The sequence below is a fragment of the Neomonachus schauinslandi genome, chromosome 10 (genome assembly GCF_002201575.2).
Source record: "Neomonachus schauinslandi chromosome 10, ASM220157v2, whole genome shotgun sequence".
Classification (NCBI taxonomy): Eukaryota; Metazoa; Chordata; class Mammalia; order Carnivora; family Phocidae; genus Neomonachus; species Neomonachus schauinslandi.
This window is the reverse complement of record NC_058412.1, coordinates 30,790,194-30,811,967: the sequence shown is the minus strand read 5'-3', so window position 1 is coordinate 30,811,967 and position 21,774 is coordinate 30,790,194. Positions and strand designations below refer to the sequence as shown.

At 39.1% G+C, this 21,774-nt stretch overlaps 1 protein-coding gene across 2 annotated transcripts in view; it reads left to right on the top strand.

Moving 5' to 3' along the window:
• Positions 1 to 6,430: 6,430 nt before the first annotated feature.
• Positions 6,431 to 21,774, top strand: part of HNRNPLL (heterogeneous nuclear ribonucleoprotein L like) — a 36,074-nt gene continuing 20,730 nt past the window's right edge. For both annotated transcript variants that reach the window (XM_044918541.1, XM_021697351.1), the window contains exons 1-2: positions 6,431 to 6,937; positions 17,297 to 17,415. In XM_044918541.1, coding sequence (XP_044774476.1) covers positions 6,749 to 6,937; positions 17,297 to 17,415 — 308 coding nt within the window. In that variant the 5' untranslated portion in view covers positions 6,431 to 6,748. The remainder of the gene's footprint in view (positions 6,938 to 17,296; positions 17,416 to 21,774) is intronic.

The following is a 21,774-nucleotide window of genomic DNA, read 5'->3' as shown; positions in this document are numbered from 1 at the left end:
TTTTTTTTTTTTTTTTTTTTTTAAATCTTTTTTTTTTTTTTTTAAAGATTCTATTTATTTATTTGAGAGAGAGAGAATGAGAGAGAGCACATGAAAGTGGGGAGGGTCAGAGGGAGAAGCAGACCCCCCGCTGAGCAGGGAGCCCGATGCGGGACTCGATCCAGGGACTCTAGGATCATGACCTGAGCCGAAGGCAGTCGCTTAACCAACTGAGCCACCCAGGCGCCCTCTGCAACTGAACTTTGACTGATATAGTCAGCTCTGTTTTCAGGACGATGCAGGTAATCACTGATTTATTTAGCAAATATTTATTGAGGGTCTTCTCTGAACAGGTGTTTATATATAGTATATGTTATGTATTTATATATAATTAAAAATCATATTCCTAAGAAAGTAGTTCCATCCAAATAGGGCAGAAAAAATAAAGTTCCAACTCCAATCTAATCACCATAATTAGTTCCTATGTCCTCACTGGTATACTGGAAAGAAGATGGGAATTTAGAGACAAAATATTAGTTTTTCTGAACATGGCCAAATGGAGACAGTAAGGACTTGCCCTGTCTACCTCATAAAGTTTCTGTGAAAATCATATAAGGCAATGTATGTGAAACTGCTTTGTATATAGTAAAGTTCTATGCAGTGCTGGTTATTTATTTATAATTAGTAATAATAGTAAATTTATCCTACAAACTTTTAACATTGGATGCTTATGATAGCACCTTTAAAGAATACTATTTTTATTTGCCTAATTCTCAATTCAGTGCAAATTCTGATGTTCATGTAATGGCATTCTTTTTTTTAAGATTTTATTTCTTACTTGACAGAGAGAGAGAGACACAAGTGAGAGAGGGAACACAGCAGGGGGAGTGGGAGAGGGAGAAGCAGGCTCCCTGCTGAGCAAGGAGCCCGATACTGGACTCAATCCCAGGACCCTGGGATCATGACCTGGGCTGAAGGCAGACACTTAACGACTGAGCCACCCAGGCGCCCCCATGTAATGGCATTCTTAAAGGTAAATCAGAGAATGACTACTTTGTGAAAGGAATTTTCACTTTTGAAAAATATTCAAAATAGGAAATCTTTCAATAGATGTGCCTCATTTAATACAATTGGTTGACTGACAAATTTAAATCATACACATTTTGGTACATCCAGTGTACAAAATGAGCTTGGTTGAAAAATGTAATTACATCTTTTAAATGATCTCATTTCAAGTATGGGTGAGGAGCAAATCAAATTGCAGATCAATATTTGAGACAAAAACATAGACATAACTTGCAAAGCTTACATGTTTTAAGGGCTTCTTTTTCTTGAGCTACGAGAAGGAGGAGCTTAATTCAGACCAACGAATGTCTCGTCAGTGGCTACTACGTACAATGTTGTAGGTGATGAAGACACAAAGATGAATGAAATACAGCCATTCTCTAGGCTACAGTCCAGTCCAGCATGTCCAAAGCAGCAGCTGCTTGTACATGTGACTATTGGTCACTTAAAATGCGACTCGTGCAACTCAGAAATAGAATTTTGCATTTTCTTTTATTTCTAACTAATTTAAATGTAAATAGCCATGCGTGACTAGTGGCCAATGCATTGGATGGCACAGGTCTAGCCAAACTCAAGAGCTGACATGTGGTTAGGATGCATGGGCAAAAACACTTTCCTTGTCTTAAAATAAAGGTAGTCTATTGATCTTCTGGTCATAGGGGTGATGGTGGGGAAAGTGCCACAATGGTTTGGGACCGTACATTGTATCAAGAGAAACAATTATACAATTCTGTTAAAAATCCATTCCTTTTGATTCAAGTGTCCCCTAACATATTCAGAATGAAAAGACATTGCCAGGCCAAGAAAGCTAAAGATAGGAAAGGTTAAAAAAAATAAATAAATAAAGGAGGCCTAAAAAACCTAGTTTATCATTATCTTAGTATTCCTTGTCATTTTTAAAGTTGTCCCAGCATAAAAGATCGGGAAAGAATGGGTAAATTAGTAACTTGGTTACCAAAGAAACTTCCTTGATGGGATGAAGTGGGGTGTTTCCAAGAAATTTTTATTTTTCTCAAATTAAAAAAGAAAAGAAGAACCGAGAGCTCATACTTAACAGTAAAAAGGTATTAAGTACTACTGATCATTCCCAGTTATTTTACGTTCTACACAATTGGGAATCATCGGTAGCACTTAGTACCGTTTTGTTAAGTGTGAGCAACTACTTGTTAATTTTGTTTCACTATATTTTCATATGTAAGGTGAATTTACTTTGATAAATTCTATTTACTCTCACCTGGGGATAGAAATGCTATGATTTTACTCTTTTTGCTTATTAAAATTATTTTTAAAGATGTCTAAAACACTCTCAATTCACAGGAGTTAGAGCGAAGTGGAAATAATTTAAGTATTATTTCTAAGACTAAGTGGCTATCACCGATAATAAGAATCTGAATTTTACCTGTCATTATTTGGTAGATGAGCTAGTCCTCTAAGGTAAAACTATTTTATTTTTGCTGATTTATCACAAATTGTTATTTCTTTTTTTAAAGAGGCTAAACATGGTGGCAGTTCTAGCCCCAAAGCAGATGTGCATGATGATAGTACCTGAAAAAGAATACCACTGTGGTTACACTTGACTACACAGCGAGCAAATAGTGCTCAGGGCACTTCCTACAGGGTGCATCCTCTTGGAACCAGTGGTTTCTTTTCACCATAACAAACCCAATGTAGATCAAATTAAAAGGGCTAGCTTGGGTAGAGCACCACAGTGCCCTATCTTGGGGATCTCTGTCAAACACAGAAGTGGTATCATCACAAATACACTCTGGATTTGACAAAGTTGCATAGGAACTAATTGATTTGTCTCTGAATGGACTTTGTTGGTGTTAAAACAGGTCTTAATTAAAATATACCTCTATGGTTTCAATCCTTTGGAAATGTGGCTCACGAGCATGGTGTGCATAAGGGTTTTATTTACCTGATTTTGCAAGAGCTGAGGCAGGAAACAAAGTTTTGTATATTCAGTGAAATAGTCGCAATATTGGAAATTGAGTTTGGGTATGAAAAGTTCATAATTTGTATCTACAGTTGTTCAAATTATGTATCCATCACAAAATAGAGACACTTCTCTCATGATTTCTGAGCCTTTTCTATAGAAATTAAATTTAAAAATGAACATGAAAACAGCTTAATTTGTAATTTCTTATGGAAGCTAATTAAATTTCCTTGTATCAACAAAAATGGTGAAAACTATAATCTATTCACTCCTTTCTAGAATTACAGCTGCATAGCCCTGGTAGAAATTACGGAATAAACTGGTATCATGATAAGTGACTTTAAGATCTGTGTTCATGGCAGTAAAAATAAAACAATAATTAAATCATTCTTCTTGATGAAGAGCACTGGCTCTGGAATCAGATAGCTTGGATTCTAATTCTGACTCTGGTTTACTTTGTCTCTAGGGCAGGTCCCTTAACCCTTCCTGGATTGTTTCTTTTAACTGTACAATGGGCATAGTAACAATAACACCTATTAGAGGGCTTCTGTCAGAATTTGCTGACAGACCCATATAACGGTTAGCACAGTGCCTGGCACACTGTGAATGGCTGTTATTATTACATGTATATTATATGTGCCTTGTTTCCTCAACTTGATTGCAAACTTTGAGAAGGCAGGGACCATCTCTTACAGTTTTCTGGTCCCTTCATCACCTAGCACACTATCTTATAAATTGACAGAGTCGGCCCTGAGATTTAAAACTAAAGGGAAACTCAGGGTTAGATTATAAAGGACCTTGACTATCAATTTCCCTAGGGCTGCTCTGGACCTGTCTCCCACTCTAGTAGAGCCCCTGAATCCACTTTGAGTTGTGGCAATGGTAGTTCATGGCCATTTCTTAGCCTAATCAAGAGCAGCCAATCCAATCAAGCATCCAGACAATCAGCCAAAGGCCTGAGGCTATATGTAGTGCAACAGAAATTCCAGATGGTCGTGGCATTTAGGAGCTGTTTCTGGGTTTCTTAGGCATTTCTGGCTACTGGGTGGTGTATAATTTCTTTATCCCATCTAAGTTAAATCATGCAGAGTATAATTTATGCCCTCCTTTAGCTCTTCTCATGGTAGAGTGATGAGCTAGCTATCATTTTCCTTATCAAAGGACTTATTGTCACTGAACAACTTATCAGCAACAAGCTCACAGATAACCCATGGTCAATGTACTGATCTGTGTCCTTTAAACATGCTTTCTATGTTTTACTTCTTCAGTTTTTTTATTGAACAGTTGGAGCTATTCCAAAAAAGAACTAAGTTTCATGCTGATACTTAGTATTTAGAATTTAAACTTAAATTCTGTTTATCAAAATTACCTGCCTTCTGTTAGTAAACACTGAGTATAGTAACAATGTTTGGCAAGGCTTGGTTTCCTTATGGATTAATGTGAGAATCCCATTTTAACCTGGTAGCCTTTGAGAATTTAATATTTTCACCATCACTATAAAATATTTGGAAAGTTTGGATAAGGCCTTCCTTCTGGCTCTTCTCATTCTTCCCAATGCTCTGCCAGTAATATTTCCTCATGTAGCTGGCACTGCAGCTCCCTCTTGGATGTTTTTCTTTTCTTTTCTTTTTTTAAAGATTTTATTTATTTGACACAGAGAGAGCTAGAGAGAGCTAGAGACAGAGAGCAAGCACAAGCAGGGGGAACCGCAGGCAGGGAAGAAGCAGGCTCCCCGCTGAGTAGGGAGCCTGATGTGGGGCCTGATGTGAGCCTGGGATCATGACCTGAGCCGAAGGCAGCCGCTTGACCAACTGAGCCACCCAGGCGCCCCATCCTCTTGGATATTTCTTTTGTCCACTTCCATTCTATCTTAATTTAAAAAATAAATTCCTAAAATTTTTTTAGTTCTATTTTGTCAGTGTACACTTGAAGCTGCACACAAATTTGAATATATGCTCTATGGTGCTGTGAAAAGCTTGCAATTTTTTTCCCCCCAAATGACAGGCAGTGTAAATTACAAAGTACAAAATAGTGTATGTTAAAGCACTGCCAGCAATAAATAAAAACGGCTTTTGGGGAAGAAATAACTTTGGAAATGAGGGAGAACGAGGCGGGAGGAGGAAACCGTCCACATACACAGTTAGGAAAAAGCCACATTTAGAGGAGCATCTGAGGGATAAGGACAATGGAAACACGTAAGGCATCTTGATCCAAGGCAGTCCTCCAAGGGGTAAGTCACAGAGGGTAGTTAGGTTGTGTTAGATTTGCTAGTTTCTTTCCTGAAAGATACTGGACTTTTATTTCCCAAGGACCTCAGCCCACTCAAGTGAGTATCTAACTTGTGCCAGGGATCTGCACAGGAACTGGATTTGCAAAGGTGAAAAAGAGCACAGTTCGTCTTCAAGCGTTTCTAGCCTTTAAAACAGAACACCCTAAGAGGTAAGTATAAAGGGCCCTGCTGGAAAAAGAGAAAGCAGCTAGAAGCTTGGAAGAGTCCTCAGGGCTCCACGGAGGAAGTGAGTTGTGGTCCGAAGGACAAACAGAATTTTGTTAGGCTTTTGTATCTTTCAAAAATAAACGATAATGTGAAATAAAGAGATCATCCCGAAAGGAAAGGGTTGGGATGAAGGATGACGTATTATATGGAAGATTTAAAACACCTTTAACTGGAGCAGGAACTTAAACACACCAGTCCCCTATAACTGTCAGGAAAGAGGGGTCTAGATGACAAATGGGTGCTAACTGATTAAACTGACATTCACCCCCGTGCAGCGTCTTCTTCAGACTTGCACCTTGCGAAATGTACATCTTGACTGCTATTCTCGAAAATCTAGTTAGGGTCGGGAAGACAGTGCACCCACTTTCATCAGATTTTGAACACAACATAGGGAGAAGGCTACTTTCATGGTTCCAAACCCTTTTCTCCGCTTAGCCTCTGTAGTTTTAAGGGCTGTACGAGGTCTATCTGCAGGGATTTTAGAGGTTTTCCTCATCCTCTTCTGAAGAGAAGTAATAAAAAGCATTTAAATTAGCGGGAGGGCGGTTAACACCCGCAGCCCTGGCTCCACTGCACGCCTCACCGCCCGCGGGGGTTCACTCCGCGCCTGCCTTCGGCTGAGTCCAACAGCGCTAACGGCCGCCGGGCAGCAACGGCTCCCGGGCAGCGCGCTGCGAGCGTTGTGCGCCCGGGACTCGCAAGCCAGCGGCGAATTCACAAAGCGCAGGGAGGGGGGCGAGGCCGAGCCGAGGGCGGCCCTTGACGAACAGTCCTTCCGGCCAATTGGAAGCCTGGTCGACTTTTCCCCCTGCCAATAGGGAGCAGGACCCAGGCTGAGGGGCGCTTCCCGCGGGCTGCGGCTGGATTCGATCCTGCGCGGCGGCTGCTAAGGCGGGGGCGGAGGCTCGGCCTGGGCGGCGGGGAGCGGATTAGGGGAGGAGGGAAGACCGGAAGCCACGGTCGCGTCCCCATCCTTAGATTCGCTCCCCCGGGCTGGGAGCGGAGACGGAGGAGGAGGGAGAGGCTGAATGTTGGCTCCGTAATAAAGGGGAGCGGCCGCTCCGGAGCCTCCTCCCGGGGCGCCCCCCCTCATCTCGCCCGCTCCCTGCGACCCACCCGGCTCCTGGACGCCCGGCCCCCGAGGCCGGCCCGGCAGCGCAGACCTTCGCTGAAGAGACTCGGCCAGTGGCGGGGACTGGCCGGCGGCGTCCGAGGCCCGCGCCCCGCCGCCACCCCCACCCGCTAGCCCGCCGGTCCCTCCGGCCGCCGCCATGTCCTCCTCCTCATCCTCTCCCAGGGAGACGTACGAGGAGGACCGCGAGTACGAGAGCCAGGCCAAGCGCCTCAAGACCGAGGAGGGGGAGATCGACTACTCGGCCGAGGAAGGCGAGAACCGCCGGGAAGCGACGCCCCGGGGCGGGGGCGATGGCGGCGGCGGCGGCCGGAGCTTCTCACAGCCGGTAACAAAGCGCGGCGCCCCGTCCCCTGTGCCTGGCGGCTCCTCGGGAAAGCAGGGCCCAGCGGCGGGGACTCGGCCCCGGGGCCTTCCGCGCGCCCAGTTTCCCTCTGCTGCTGCGCTGACCCGGTCGGGAAGCGCCGGCTCCTCTCTTTAGGGCTTTTATTCTTTGCCCTACCTGTTTCCCGCATCCCGACCGCGAACCCGGCTCCGGCCTGGCTGCAGGCCCCGCGTGCGAGTTGTCTGCCGGCCCTGAACTTGGGGAGGGTAGCCGGGCGGGGGCTACGGGGCGGCTTTGCTTCCGCTCCGGGGGGGCTTTGGTGCGCGATTAGCTCTTTGTTAAACTCCTCCGGCGGCTGGCCGGCGTCGTGACGACCCTCTCTCTCCCTTCTGCCCCTGTGCCCGCAGCGTCCGCGCGCCCGTCTCGGTCACAGGATGGTTGCGTGGGTTCCCCCGGGGTCTCTCTTCGTCTGGGTCCTGAGCAGAGCCGTAACCGAATGACAAATTGCGCTCTGGCGCTCACACCCTAGTTCCCCTGAAGGTTTAATTTCAGAATTTTTACTCTTGGAAGGCATGGCGTGCCTGCTTTGCTACCCAGTTTTATGATTATTGCTCAGTACAGATTTTAGCTCTTCGATTTAAAAAAAAAAGTGTTGGTAGGTGTTAACACCAGCCTTATTTTCAAATAAAACGAATCTTAAAATCATATCAGCTGTTCATTGACCCTTTATTCCAAATTTGCCCCACGAAAGGAGAAACTGAACTCGGAACTGCATTAAACACACATTCCTGCATTCTTGTTGCTCTTATCAGAAATGTGAGCTGGAGGCAGAAGGAATGTGAAAATCGTCTTATCCACAGCAAGTAGTAGTAACTCAGCTTCAGTTGCATGGAGACTTTAAGGAAACAAAGCAAAGCAAAAGTTTTTGCCCTTTTTTGGTGCACTTAAGATGTCTTAATGGCTTAGATGACCTTTAAACATTTATCACATTTTAATTGTGATTTTTTGAAAGGAAGCTTTACCTGAAGTTTAAGAAATTGTACACGTATATTCTACTTAGAATGTTTAATAAAAGTATTAAGAGGCAAATTATAAGTCTTTTAGATGTTGTTTGAATTTTTATGTAAAAAATTCAGGTCAGTAGTCCCCAGTGTTAAGAGTTTCCAAATATGAAACAGTGACACATAGGTTTCAACACATTAGAATAAAGGAACTTCTTCTTCCTCTAAAAAATGTTTCCTTATGGGGGCGCCTAGGTGACTCAGTCGTTAAGCGTCTGCCTTCAGCTCAGGTCATGATCCCAGGGTCCTGGGATGGAGCCCCACAACGGCTCCCTGCTCCGCGGGAGGCCTGCTTCTCCCTCTCCCACTCCCCCTGCTTGTGTTCCCTCTCTCACTGTCTCTCTCTCTGTCAAATAAATAAGATCTTTTAAAAAAAAATAAATGTTTCCTTATGGCTAGATATGGCTTTTGATTTTTATGCCTAGGTATTTGGAATATTCAAAATGTAGCTTGGGCATGTGAATAAAAGAAATGCATGTTTTCTTAAAGTTTCAGTTCAAAGCCAATTCCACTGTGGAATTTGGAAGCAGGAATGTTGTAACTGATATTTTAGATGGAGCCAGTGGATCAGTGTATTTCTTTTGCCAAAAGTCCTCTAAGTTTTTTGTGTAGTAGCATGAAATGTCTTCCCTTAAGTGTCTTGAAAAGATACTTTAATCTTTTTATGAAAAAATTTTTTTTTGAATAATAGATTAGATATTAAGGCAATAGTATTATTTTGGATGTTGGGAAGAAAATAATACATAATTATTATATCCATAGTGAATTGTATCTGGCAGTGGAAATAGCACTGGGCAGGGGTTGGGGAGAGTCAGAAGTCTTAGCTAGCATACAATATGTGCCTTAGGGAAAGTCTGTTAACTACTACTCTTGAGTTCACTTAGTCTGTAAAATATAAAAGTTGAACCTTTCCATACCTGAAGTTGTAGTTCAGTGATTACTGTAATGCAGCTTTTAAATTACCCAAGCAGAAACTACTATATGCAGATTGAGTTATAAATTCTAATTTTTGTTTATTTTACTGTTGTTTTGTTTCTTAGGAGAGAGTGAACTGCTTTTATTTAACTGTAGAACCAATACTGCACTGTGAAATCTAATGAAGGTTTATTTTTCCTGTTTTAAACCTTTTTATTCATGTAAATTTTGGTACTATTTTGAAATTATTGCAACTATGGAAACCTGTACATAATAAAATTCTATTAGGATAGGCATTCCCTGGATAGAAGTTTAATGTCTAGTGCGTCATCAGCCAGAAATATGGTAATTCATCTAACCGAAATGAGTTTGGCTCAACCTCAGTTGTCCTCCAGTCCAGCCAGGGAAGAAATACCTTGTGGTCAAACTGTTAAACAACAGTAAATGCAGATTAGGTACAATGATAAGCAATCTTTTCAACTCCAGTTGGAGGTTTGTAAGGTGCAAAGTAAGACTTCAAAAATTTATATTATTTAGCTTTAGATAATTAGGTTTCCACAAGTGCTTTAATAATGTATTAGATTTAAAGAGGAAAGTGAGTATTTAAGAAGAGCGGTGTTGGGGTGCCTGGATGGCTCAGTCAGTTAAGCATCTGACTCTTGATTTCGGCTCAGGTCCTGATCTCAGGGTCGTGAGATAGAGCCCCACCTCAGGCTCTGCGCTTGGAGGCTATTTGTCCCTCTCCCTCTGCTCCGCTCCTCTTACGTGCTCTCTGTCAAATAAATCAATCTTTTAAAAAAAGAAAAGTAGTGTTTTTACAAATGCCCCTGTTTAAAGGTGAGTTGATCATTGTGAATGATAATGATGTGTTAAGGTGTATAGAGAAATGAGTTAGAAAAAAAGAAATGCTTTAGCAGGTTGGATATGAGAAATAAGACACTTCAAATTTATGGCTTCTCTTAATTATGGCACTTAATTTGAAGATCAAAAATTCCTAGAGTGTTTCAGATTCACTGGGCTGCATTGTTGAACAAAGCTGGATTATGGAGGTTTGTGCTATGTATTATACAATTTATTCTCATAGAGTGAGTGGTGTTCTTAAACTTAGCAGGACCTTCAAGATCATATTAATGGTAAATTTCTGTATCTACTTATTTTTAAGAAAGCAGCTTGACTTCCAAATATTAGGGTTTTACTTGGCAAAACCAATTGAGGAATTAAATTGGGAGGTTACATAGAAAAGATCTGCTTTTATAAAGACTGGTATCAATAAAGATTTATGGAGTGCTAATTCATTTTGGAGACTTTCAAGTTTTTCTTTTATTCTATTCTGCCAGTGAGTAAACAGGCAAATCAGGTTGTTAAAGTGGTTTGTTTGCTGATGAGGTGAAAATTTAAGTTTCTCAACTTTTAATAAATAGACTTACAAGATGGCAAAATGCCAAGATAAAAGTGTAGATCCTAGGATTTTCTAATGGTATGTATTAGGTAGAAAATCTAGTTTGAATTTAAGATACGCTTCTATACTTTTAGGGTCTGAATTACAGAGATGCATAGGGATATTATGATGGCTTATTGGATGACTGTGGGATGGGAGATGAGATGAGGTCACTTTGTTAGCTTAACTCCCACAGGAAAAAGTTAAGAGGCTGACAGTGAGCATAGTAACTACACCCTGGGCAATAAAAAAGTTAAAGGATGTGTGCCCTGGAGGTAAGTGCCAGCGTCTCGAGGCTTCTATAGCAATAACGTTCTCTGTCTCCTTTAGCTAAGCTGTTGCAATAGAGTGAGGATTTTCTGGCTTGGCATTAGGAAAGAAGTGAAAAGTAATAGGTTTTACTATCTTTCGGTTTTAACAAGTCACTGTATTTCTTTGTGTTAGTACATACAGTGAAAAGAGCTGCTAATAGAGCCATAAGCCCAACCAAGGCAGGTGTCTTGAATCTGCTACCAACATGCTTTGTGACTTAACCTCTCTGGAACTCGGCGATCACATGAGAAGGTTGGATTAGATGATCACTGTGATCTCTTAACTCATCAAAAAACAATACTTGAGCCCTTTTTGTATGCTAGGTGCTGTTCTCAGTGATGGAGATATAAAAGTTTAAAAAAAATTCCGTATCTAAAAATCTGTGATTCTACGTCATTTAGTGCTTTTTTTTGCCTCTATGAATTGAATACAACTTTCAAAGCTTGTAGTTGCAGCCACAGCAACAATTCAGGTGAGCTTAAGCAAAACAAAAAGTTGGCAGAGGTAGGGAGTTTATTGGCCCATGTAACTGAGAAAGCCAAATTGTGGCAGTGGTTTCAGGCATGGCTGGATCTAGGGATTTAGATGATGTCATTGAGACTTGATTCTGTATGCTCTATTTCCTCTATGTAGTTATAAAGCTAGACTTACATTCTTTTTTTTTTTTTTAAGATTTTTATTTATTTATTTATCTGACAGAGACACAGCGAGAGAGGGAACACAAGCAGGGGGAGTGGGAGAGGGAGAAGCAGGCTTCCCGAGGAGCGGGGAGCCTGATGCGGGGCTTGATCCCATTACCTGGGGATCATGACCTGAGCTAAAGGCAGACGCTTAACGACTGAGCCACCCAGGCGCCCCTAGACTTACATTCTTACAGCTAGCAAGTGGAGAACACCGTTCTCCCCAGTGTCCGTATGTATCCCTTCTGATCAACACTTTTTATCTTCTCTCTCCCTGCAACTAATCACTGGGCTACCTCTGAAATTGGTCAGGCATGACTGTGTGATTGAGAATACCAGTGGAGTAACAGAGTTCCAGGTGCGTGTGTGTGTGTGTGTGTGTGTGTATGTGTGTATGTGTTTAATCAGAAGGGTAAGGGGTTCTGGGTAGGCAAAACCAAATAATTTCTACTACATGAGCAAAAAAGCAAAGGTTTTTTTTTTAATTAAAAAAATTTTTTTTAATTTAAAAAGAGTTTATTTTTTTTATTTTTTAAAGATTTTATTTGAGAGAGAGAGAGAGAGAGAGCACGGGAGGGGGGAGGGTCAGAGGGAGAAGCAGACTCCCCACTGAGCAGGGAGCCGGATGCGGGGCTTGATCCCAGGACTCTGGGATCATGACCCGAGCCAAAGGCAGATGCTTACCACCCAGGAGCCCCAAGAGCAAAGATTTTTTAAAAAGTTATTTGAATCATATGGCTGTTCTTTTTAATCTTCGCTCTGTTATGTGATCAAGTGTATCTAAAAACTTTAAATAAGAAAATTAAAGGGTTTCCCGTATTTTGGATCTGCTGTATTGTTTCTTTAGAAAAAAAAACGGGTGCCTGGGTGGCTCAGTTGGTTAAGTGTCCAACTCTTGATTTTGGCTCAGGTCATCATCTCAGGGTGGTGGGATCGAGCCCATGTTGGGCTCCATGCTGGGCATGTAGCCTGCTTAAGATTCTCTCCCCGCCCCCCTTTCTCCCTCTCTAAAAAAAAAAAAAGTAGAAGAAGTAAAGAGATATGATTGTTTAATAAGAAAAATTATAACACTCTAAGCATAGTGTGAGTTAAAAAATATTCGCAGCTGTCCCTTAAAACACCTTTTTTCTTCATTTGTATGAACAACCCAAATAAAAGGGATAACTGTAAATCTCTAGAAATACTGTACTCATTTCTTGGTATAATGTTGATAAATTCTTTTTTTTAATGTTGATAAATTCTAATGCATCCAGAGAATGATTACCAGAATGGAAAAGACACTTGAAATCACATTATAAGAGGAATGACAGAAGAATCTGGGGCTATTTAGCCTGAAGGGTATATTTAGGTATGGTTTGAGTAATCATTACAAATAATTGGAGGGTTATCATTAGAAGAGGGAAATGTAGATAAGGGCAGGGGGCACCATTTAATATTTCTTGAACCCTTGCTAAATAACTACATCTTGCACTGTGCTAGACATTTTATATTTATTGTTCCACTTATTTACTGTAACCTTACATGATACGGATTTTTTTTTTTAATAGTGAAACCGAGGCTCGAAAAGGTAATTAGCCTAAGATCAGTGAGCCAGTAAGTGTCCAAAGGTTCAAATGCTGGTCTGACTTCAAAGGCCATTTTGGATACAAAACTACAGAGAGACAGATTTGGGTGCATATTATGAAGAATTTTCTAAAAATATAATGGATTGTCTCATGAGTAGTATGTTTCTTGTCATTGGAGGTGTGTAAGGAGAAGCTGGATAATCACTTGGCATTGGTTCTGTGTCTGGTGTTGGGGTATGAATTATTGAATTTGAGGTTGGTCTTTTTTAATCCTGTAATTGTAAGAGGGCAGAAGAAGGCTGTTCATTTGCTCTTGAGCATGTGTTGTGCTATTAAGCATGTGTTGTGTATGGAGATGTTGGGAAAACAGAAAAGCCTAATAAGGACATTGTGCCTGGCCTTTACTGGTTTACAGTTGTTGCTTTACTATGTGAAGAGACATTAATGGGCCCTTTTTTTTTCTTTTTATTAACATGCATTATTTCAGGGGTACAGGTCTCTGATTCATCAGTCTTACACAATTCACAGGCTCACCATAGCACATACCCTCCCCAGTGTCCATCACCCAGCCACCCCATCCCTCCCACCCGCCTCCACTCCAGCAACCCTCAGTTTGTTTCCTGAGATGAAGAGTCTCTTATGGTTCGTCTCCTCCTCCGGTTTCGTCTTGTTTCATTTTTCCCTCCCTTCCCCTATGATCCTTTGCCTTGTTTCTCAAATTCCTTATATCAGTGAGATCATATGATAATTGTCTTTCTCTGATTGACTTAATTCGCTTTGCATAATACCCTCTAGTTCCACCCACGTCGTTGCAAACGGCAAGATTTTGGGGTTTTTTTGATGGCTGCATAATATTCCATTGTGTGTGTGTATACACCACATCTTCTTTATCTAATGGGCCCTTATTCCTCTCAGAATCTTCATTTATACTCTCTTGAGCTTCCCTTCTCTTCAGAAGAGTGTGGTCTTCAATCAGCAATAGTCAAAATTAGCACTTAAAGTTGGTATTATTAGAGTTGGTCCTTGAGATAGCCTTTAAGGGGCTGGGAGTTTGGAATGATTATGACTAGACTGGTCTATAGCCTGCAAAGGGGACCAAATAATGCCTCCATTATAGTTGACAAAGTTTGCTTAAAGAAGGGATAGAGTAATTAAAAAAGAAAAAAAGTATATGTAAAGTGAAGGCATGCCTTCATTTGCTAAGTGCTCACTTGGAATATTGTTTTTAGTCTGATAAGTAATCAGTATAAATAGATCAGGAGGGAGCCTAGATAACTAAATATTTGACTCAGTTGGTTAAGCATCTGACTCTTGATTTTGCCTCAGGTCACGATTGAACCCCAACGTTGGGCTCTGCCCTGAGCATGGAGCCTGCTTAAATTAAGATTCTCTCTCCCTTTTCCTCTACCTCCCTTCCCCTCCTTGTGCACACTCACTCTCTCTCTCTACAAACAAACAAACAAAAAAACCCCAAAACTTTTAATATTGGGGGCAAAAGGGGTGGTAAAAATATTGTTTGAAAAGATATCACTAATATATTAGATTTATATTTGGAAACAACCCTAGGATTTTTTTCTTTTTTTATTTAAACAGAAGGGATAAAAAATTTTTAAGTTCAGGAAAAGGGGACATAATATAAAGATTAGAGAAATATCAAGGTAGATAAACTCATGAATGGCATATTCACCGAGTGGGAATTAGGAAAATACAAGGGGAATAGGATATGTTCTCTGCCTTGAAGTTGAGATAATTGTATCTTCCCCTAAGTACCATGTTGCTTGCATTTAATAGCTTCTAGCTTCTGAAGAATGACTTAAGTCTTGAACTGTTCCATTTAGGAAATAAAATTAAATAATAATATATTAATATCAGATATTTTTGAGGGATTTTTAAAAATTGGTCCTATAATCCATTTCTTTGTGAGAAGACCAATTTGAAAAATAGTCATATTTTTTAGCGTTGTATTCAAGATAGTGGTTATCCACGATGGGAAGGGAGGTAGGAGATATATTCAGCTGATTGGTACTGTTTTATTTATTAAACTGGGTGGTGAGTTAATGACTGTTTATACTGTTCTTCATACCTTATTGTAGGCCTTAAATATTATATAGTAAAATAATTTCCCAACTTTTTATTATGTGAAATATTCAATTACATATGCCCTTCACCTAGATTCAGCAGTTTTTAACATTTTGCCATTTGGGATTTTATCTCCATATGTGTATATCTATATTTATATACATTTTTTTTCCCCTAAACTGTGAAAGTAACTTGTACACACTGTAACAATCCATCCCTAAATATCCCAGCTTTCCTAAGAATAAGGATATTCTTTTCACACAAACATTACCATTATCATAATGGTACCTAAGACAATAAATAGTTCTGTTACATAATATAATATCCTGTCTGTATTTAAATTTCTCCAGTTGTCCCTAAGATGTCTTTTATAGCAGTTTTTATCTATTATAAAATAAAGACTCAAGTAATGCCTTTGGTTGTTGTCTCTCTTTAGTCTTAATCTAAAATCTTCCACTTTTTTTATACTAATTTTTTGAAGAGTCTTGGCCAATGTAGTTTTCTTCTGCACATTTACGTTCACCAGCTGATTTCTAAGGATCAACTGAGATGACTTATTTCTTGACGTTTATTGTTGTCTCATTGTTTTTAGAGTAAAACTTGTTTAAACTTTAAATATGTGTTCCGAATTAAGTTTTCAGGTGTGATTTAGAGCTCTTTTCCTGCATTGTTGTCCAGTTATATTTAGTAGCTTAATGATGATAATGCACATTTGGTTGTTGAGTTTCACTTAGGCAGAGTCTCATTTGTTAAGGTTGTTAATAGAGTGTTTGGTTACATAGTGTACAATCAGAATGATTCATTTCAAACTTAGTGGCATGTAATGAATATCTGCTTGACCATAGAAAAGACTCAGCATAAGCAATTCAAATGAAATTCCACCTATTGAATTAGTATTTGCAGAAGACTGAATTTATTTGTTGAATTTGACAGTAGTGTAAGAGAATAGTCAGGGCGCCCGGGTGGCTCAGTTGGTTAAGCGACTGCCTTCAGCTCAGGTCATGATCCTGGAGTCCCGGGATCGAGTCCTGCATCGGGCTCCCTGCTCGGCAGGGAGTCTGCTTCTCCCTCTGACCCTCCTCCCTCTCCTGCTCTCTGTCTCTCATTCTCTCTCTCTCAAATCAATAAATAAAATCTTAAAAAAAAAAAAAAAGAGAGAATAGTCGTCCCATGGTTGCTTTGCATATTTAAATCAGCTCTTTTCTTTAAGCCATGATGTAATTTTTTTATTGGCAGGGCACAGGACTGTTATATTTTTCTAATAGTCTTTATAGTAAAGAGAAATTGGTGAGTCTTTTAAAATAGTCATAAAGAGATTTAACTTTCTTAAAATGATTAAGTTTTAAAGGTAAAACATTGGTGCTTTTAGTCTGTTTGTAGGAGGAAAAAACCTTTCATTTAATAGATTTTTTTGGTGTGTGTATATGGATCGTATGTGGAAGTCATTTCTGAAGTGAAATAAGAGAGATGCCCAGTAGCTAGTTGTAAATACAGATTTTTGTCTTAATAGAAGTTGAATAAATAAATGAGAGAGCTATTTTCATTTTCAAAGTAATTCTCATATGTAGTCCATATACTTATATTAAAACTGCCTTCTAGGAGTACTCAGAGATACACCGTACTCCGTAAAAGCCCTGCAAGGCTTGCATTTTTGAGTGTTACTTGTTCATCAATAGAGATGGTACCTTGTATAAATTTAAGCTGTCAAGTGTAGTGCTTTCCCATGTCGGGCTCCCTCCTCGCAGGGAACTGCTTCTCCCTCTCCTCCCTGCTCTGCTCTCTCTCACTATCTGTCTCTCAAATAAACAAATAAAATCTTTAAAAAAAAAAAAGCTTCAAATTATAGTGGGACTAGATAACCAATTAAACAAGGACAAAGGAGGATATAAATAAAGTTTACAATCTTTATATTAAACATTTTAAATTGGGACTTTTTGTTCATTTGGACTATTTGAGATTTTTATTTTATGGAGGTGAAACTATGAAATTATGAATATAAAATATAATTCCAGTCATAGCATACTCTGTATCTGCTGAATTTGTTTCTGAGATTTTATTGAAGTTGAAATAAGTTATTAACTTAATGTTGTACTTCTTTTTAAGAGAGAATGCTCCCTTTTGAGAAATCAAAATTTTCATGCCAAACATTTAATTGATGATTTTATTCTCAGGTCCTTTTGCTAACTTGTGAATGCAATTTGGTTTGGATTTTTTTTTTTTTTAATGTTTGCTTTTTAATGCAGAATTGAATTTACTAAAGATGCAGTTTAGACTTCTAAAGTTTTTAACTAGAAATTATTTTCTTTTGCTAGGAGGCAGGTGGAAGTCATCATAAAGTTTCTGTTTCACCTGTTGTCCATGTTCGAGGACTCTGTGAATCTGTGGTGGAAGCAGACCTTGTGGAGGCTCTGGAGAAATTTGGGACAATATGGTAAGGCTCATAGGGACTTCATGCAGATTGAAAACAGTATGGTAAAAGCCTTGATGTTTAACCATAGTATATATTGCTTGCCTGTGACTGTATTTCTTTAGAACCTCTGTATTTCTTTTAAGCCTCTTATTTTTAACCTTCTGGGATGATGAATGGATGTATTTTTGTGGATCCATGATCACCTCACACTCCTCAGCCAGGTTGTATGTAAAATAGATTATGGCATCTTTCATCTGATTTTCAAGTGAGTCCATGATTCCTTGTTAAGCACTGTTTTAATGTTTGAATGAGTTGATAACAGTCTTCGTCTTCAGAGTTTTAAGTAGTGGTACTTAAAAACTGCTTTTTTTGTTGTTTATTTTGGAATATTTAAGAATTAATAGGCAAAGGGGCGCCTGGGTGGCTCAGTTGGTTAAGCAACTGCCTTCGGCTCAGGTCATGATCCTGGAGTCCCGGGATCGAGTCCCGCATCGGGCTCCCTGCTCAGCGAGGAGCCTGCTTCTCCCTCTGACCCTCCCCGCTCTCATGTACTCTCTCTCATTCTCGCTCTCTCAAATAAATGAGTAAATCTTTAAAAAAAAAAAAGAATTAATAGGCAAATAACAGTGGGTAGATTAAGGATAGGCATTATTTGCTTAGGTGTGTGTTGCTGAGTTCTTATGCAGACCATGAGCAGTCAGTGTTTTATCCTAGTTTTATTTTTGTGTTTAGTATTCACTCAGGCTCCTCCTTTCTCTTCCTACAGCTGGTGTATGCTTAAGGATATTGACTTAAGTGAAAACATAATCAGAAAAGTGAATCTGCTGCCAAAAATAGACACTCAAAAATTCTTTCTAAATTATTTTTGGAGTATGCCCGGCTGTTGTTCTCTTCTTAGTATGGGTAGCCTGGAGTTGATTTTATTATTTTTTCCTTGGTGAATACGTTTGGGGTTTTGGTTATAGGCATCAGAGACACAGACTAACTCAAAATATAGAAACAGCAGAGAAATTTCAGTATATTTGCTGAGATTGATTGCTTCAATCTTACAAAAATTTATGTGGGGTTCTGAGTTTTGAAAGGATGCATAACTAGATGGTAAGAGAGTAATCAGAGATGTCTGGCAGGAATCGTTGCTTCAAAGGAGTAGTAGTGTTAGGTAACACCTTCCATCATGGCATCTTTTCTTCTTTTTTTAATTTTATTTTATTTTCCTTGATGACCTTATTGAGACATGGATGACTTGGGAAACCTGTTATCCTCAACTTATGTACCTCAGAAACCACAGTTACATATTGTTATTGGCAATCTACACGGGCAGGAGAAAGTCCATTTCTTAAAGTGTCATTAAGATGACTGTATCACTTCTTGTCATTTCAAGTGGATATTGGAAATGAAGTTTGTCTGGAGCTTTATATATTGAAGCAGACCCTTAGACCTTATTTAGACTTGACATGTGATCGCTTCTCGGCCTTTTGGCTAAGATCAAGTGTAGACTTGACATGTTGGCGCTAGACTAATTCTGTGGGTTGCATTATCCCATGGAGTTAGAAAGAGATGGTTATTTCTGGCTTATTTTTTCTTCTGTTTTTTTATATTGGGCTTTTAAAGTTATTTCCTTAAAGTGAAGAAATACTGAAGCAATATTAGAAAACAAGTTGATGAGCAAATACTGGTGGAAACTTTAGAGAAATAATAACTGTATTGATATTTTGATGTTAATTATGACCATTACCCAGATGTTGGGCATTAAAGAAATAGGACTATTTGTTGAAGTTGGTGAGTTATTTGAATCACTTTTGAGTGGCCTGTACATTTTTAGCCTGTATACTTTTTGATATACAGGTAGATATATGGTAGAGTGTTTTATATATGAATGTAATTCATAATTTGCATAGTACATCATTCTACCCTCAGGATTGGTAGTTTTGTGGATGAAAAAGTCATGAAATAGGGGCTCCTGGGTGGCTCAGTCATTCAGCGTCTGCCTTCGGCTCAGGTCATGATCCCAGGGTCCTGGGATCGAGCCCCACATCGGGCTCCCCGCTCAGCAGGAAGCCTGCTTCTCCCTCTCCCACTCCCCCTGCTTGTGTTCCGTTCCCTCTCTCACTGTGTCTCTCTCTGTCAAATAAATAAAATCTTAAAAAAAAAAAAAGTCATGAAATAATTGGAACAAATTAGTGTATAATTAAAAGTTTAATTGGCATAAATATGTGGAATAGGAGTTTTAATTGTATGAAATGCTCTTGAATAAGAGGTGGCTACTGTTGAAGCTGAAAGAACCTTGAATAGCCTCCAAAGAGGAGTTTTGCTTCAAAATGTTGCATTTATAGAACCTTTCTCTGTTTATTTCTTTAGTGGTGTGTGTGGGATTATAAAGATTATATAGAAACTGCTCATATTAAAAAGATGTGTCACTAAGTTCAACATACAGTAAGTTTATACCTAAAAACTAAATGCGTAGGATAGAATACAATGTTGAGAATGGTTGTGTCAGTATAATAAAATTCTATATATTTTTTGTCTTTATTCTGTAATGTATTCATGTATTAGGATCAAAAGAATGTTTAAAAATTTATACTGAGTCTCTCTTCCTCCCTTTTTCCCTTCCATTAAAGGAGAGGATGCGACGTATAATTAGCTGTATTGGTTTAAAATTTTAAAACAAAACTTTTGGGGCCTAATTTGTATAATAAATCTTTTGCCGCCTCCTGTTTTCATTTAAAAATTAGTAAATGTGTTTCGAGTTACAAGTTGAAAGCACTGTGACCCTACCATGTCCCTTAGCCCTTTTGTTAATTTTTTTCTTTTCTTTGGTCTTCCCGTCTTCCTCAGTACTAGTGCTTTTAAAGATTTCTTGTAAATTATGTGCCAGACAGTTTAGGTGCATTCTAAAATGTTTGTGACATTCTAGTTTCCCCTTCTTTATCTTCATGTAATGGCACTTCTTAACTTTTAAGTCTGTGCTTCTAGCTCACTTACTGTAGTTATAGAAGGCAGTTTTACTATGACCATGTCTATAATAGGCAAATAAAGAATTTATTTTTGAACCTTTATAATTTTCTGTGTGCCAAAGAATCAGAGGGCATTATTGACATATTTACTTGGTAATACCATTTAGCTATTCAACCAACTTATATTTTTGTGAGAGGGGAATGTTTATTCTTCTTTCATTTCTTTAGCGTAGTCCTGATTCCAGGGTTTTCTAATTTTTGTATGCAAGACTTCAAAACTTTAGCAAGAAATTTCTAAAAGGAATGTTTTTCTCTCCTGGGATTTATATTTTGCATTCATAATTGGTAAATCTTTAATTCAAGGTCTTTTGTTTCTGTATTTTCTTTAATTTTGAACGATGTGGGTGGGGAGAGCTAACAAGCCTCATAGACCAACAAATATTGATTGAATGCCTGTTATGCATCAGCTCTGTTTCTAGATTCTGAGGATATGAAGATGAATGAGGCAAGGCAAGCAGTTTGTATGTAGTAACATAATCTTGACAACAGGATTGTCAAGTTGAAACTCTTTCAAGTTTTATAAATGAGGAAGCTGAAATTCATAAGAAATTATGTAACTTGCCAGGTTACAAAGTGGTCTGTTTCTTATTAATAAGCCATTTGCCACTTTCTAAAGGGTAGCAGTAGGTCTGGATGCTTATTGAGAAACAGTGCTTTCACTGAGTACCTGATCTGATGTTTTTTTCTGCAGCCTTCTACTGTTATAAAACCATGATAATTGTTTTTTTAAAACATTTTTAAGGTGCTTGTTCTTGTGAACAGAGGACATGTTGTTTCCCCTGGTATGATCCATGTGCTTTGACTTCTTTCTTCCCTTCCTCCCTTCATTGCTTTATTTTTCATTTCATATACTAAAATACGTTCCTCCAGTGAGATGTGAATAACTTCACCCTCTTGCTCATAGGCAACCATGATTACTATAATCTAGTGAATATCTTTTCGTAGATTCTTTAATATTTAAAAATATTTTGGAGGAGATTATTTGTATGAAATTTGGTTGGTTTGGAGTTGCTTCTATGTATCTTTTGATTCTCTAGTTTTTAGTAAGATAAATGAAAGTATATAGTCAGTTCTTAGTTATTAGTGTGGGCACTTATTTATTTGGAAAATTTAATAGAGGTAGTGGTTTCTGTTGTTTAGGGGTCCTATCTGCTAATCTTCTGTTCAGTTTTATTTCCATTGGTTTCTATATCTAGATATTTCCTAATACTGCTTGGGAGTGGCAGCCTGAAGAATAAATGGGGCGGTGTCATTAGTAACTGATAACAGAGACTTATGCTTGAGGAGGGCAAAAAGTGGAAAACCTTTCGGTCACAGGAAGATAAGCTTTCAAATATGCATCATCTATCTGGTGTACCACAATTTA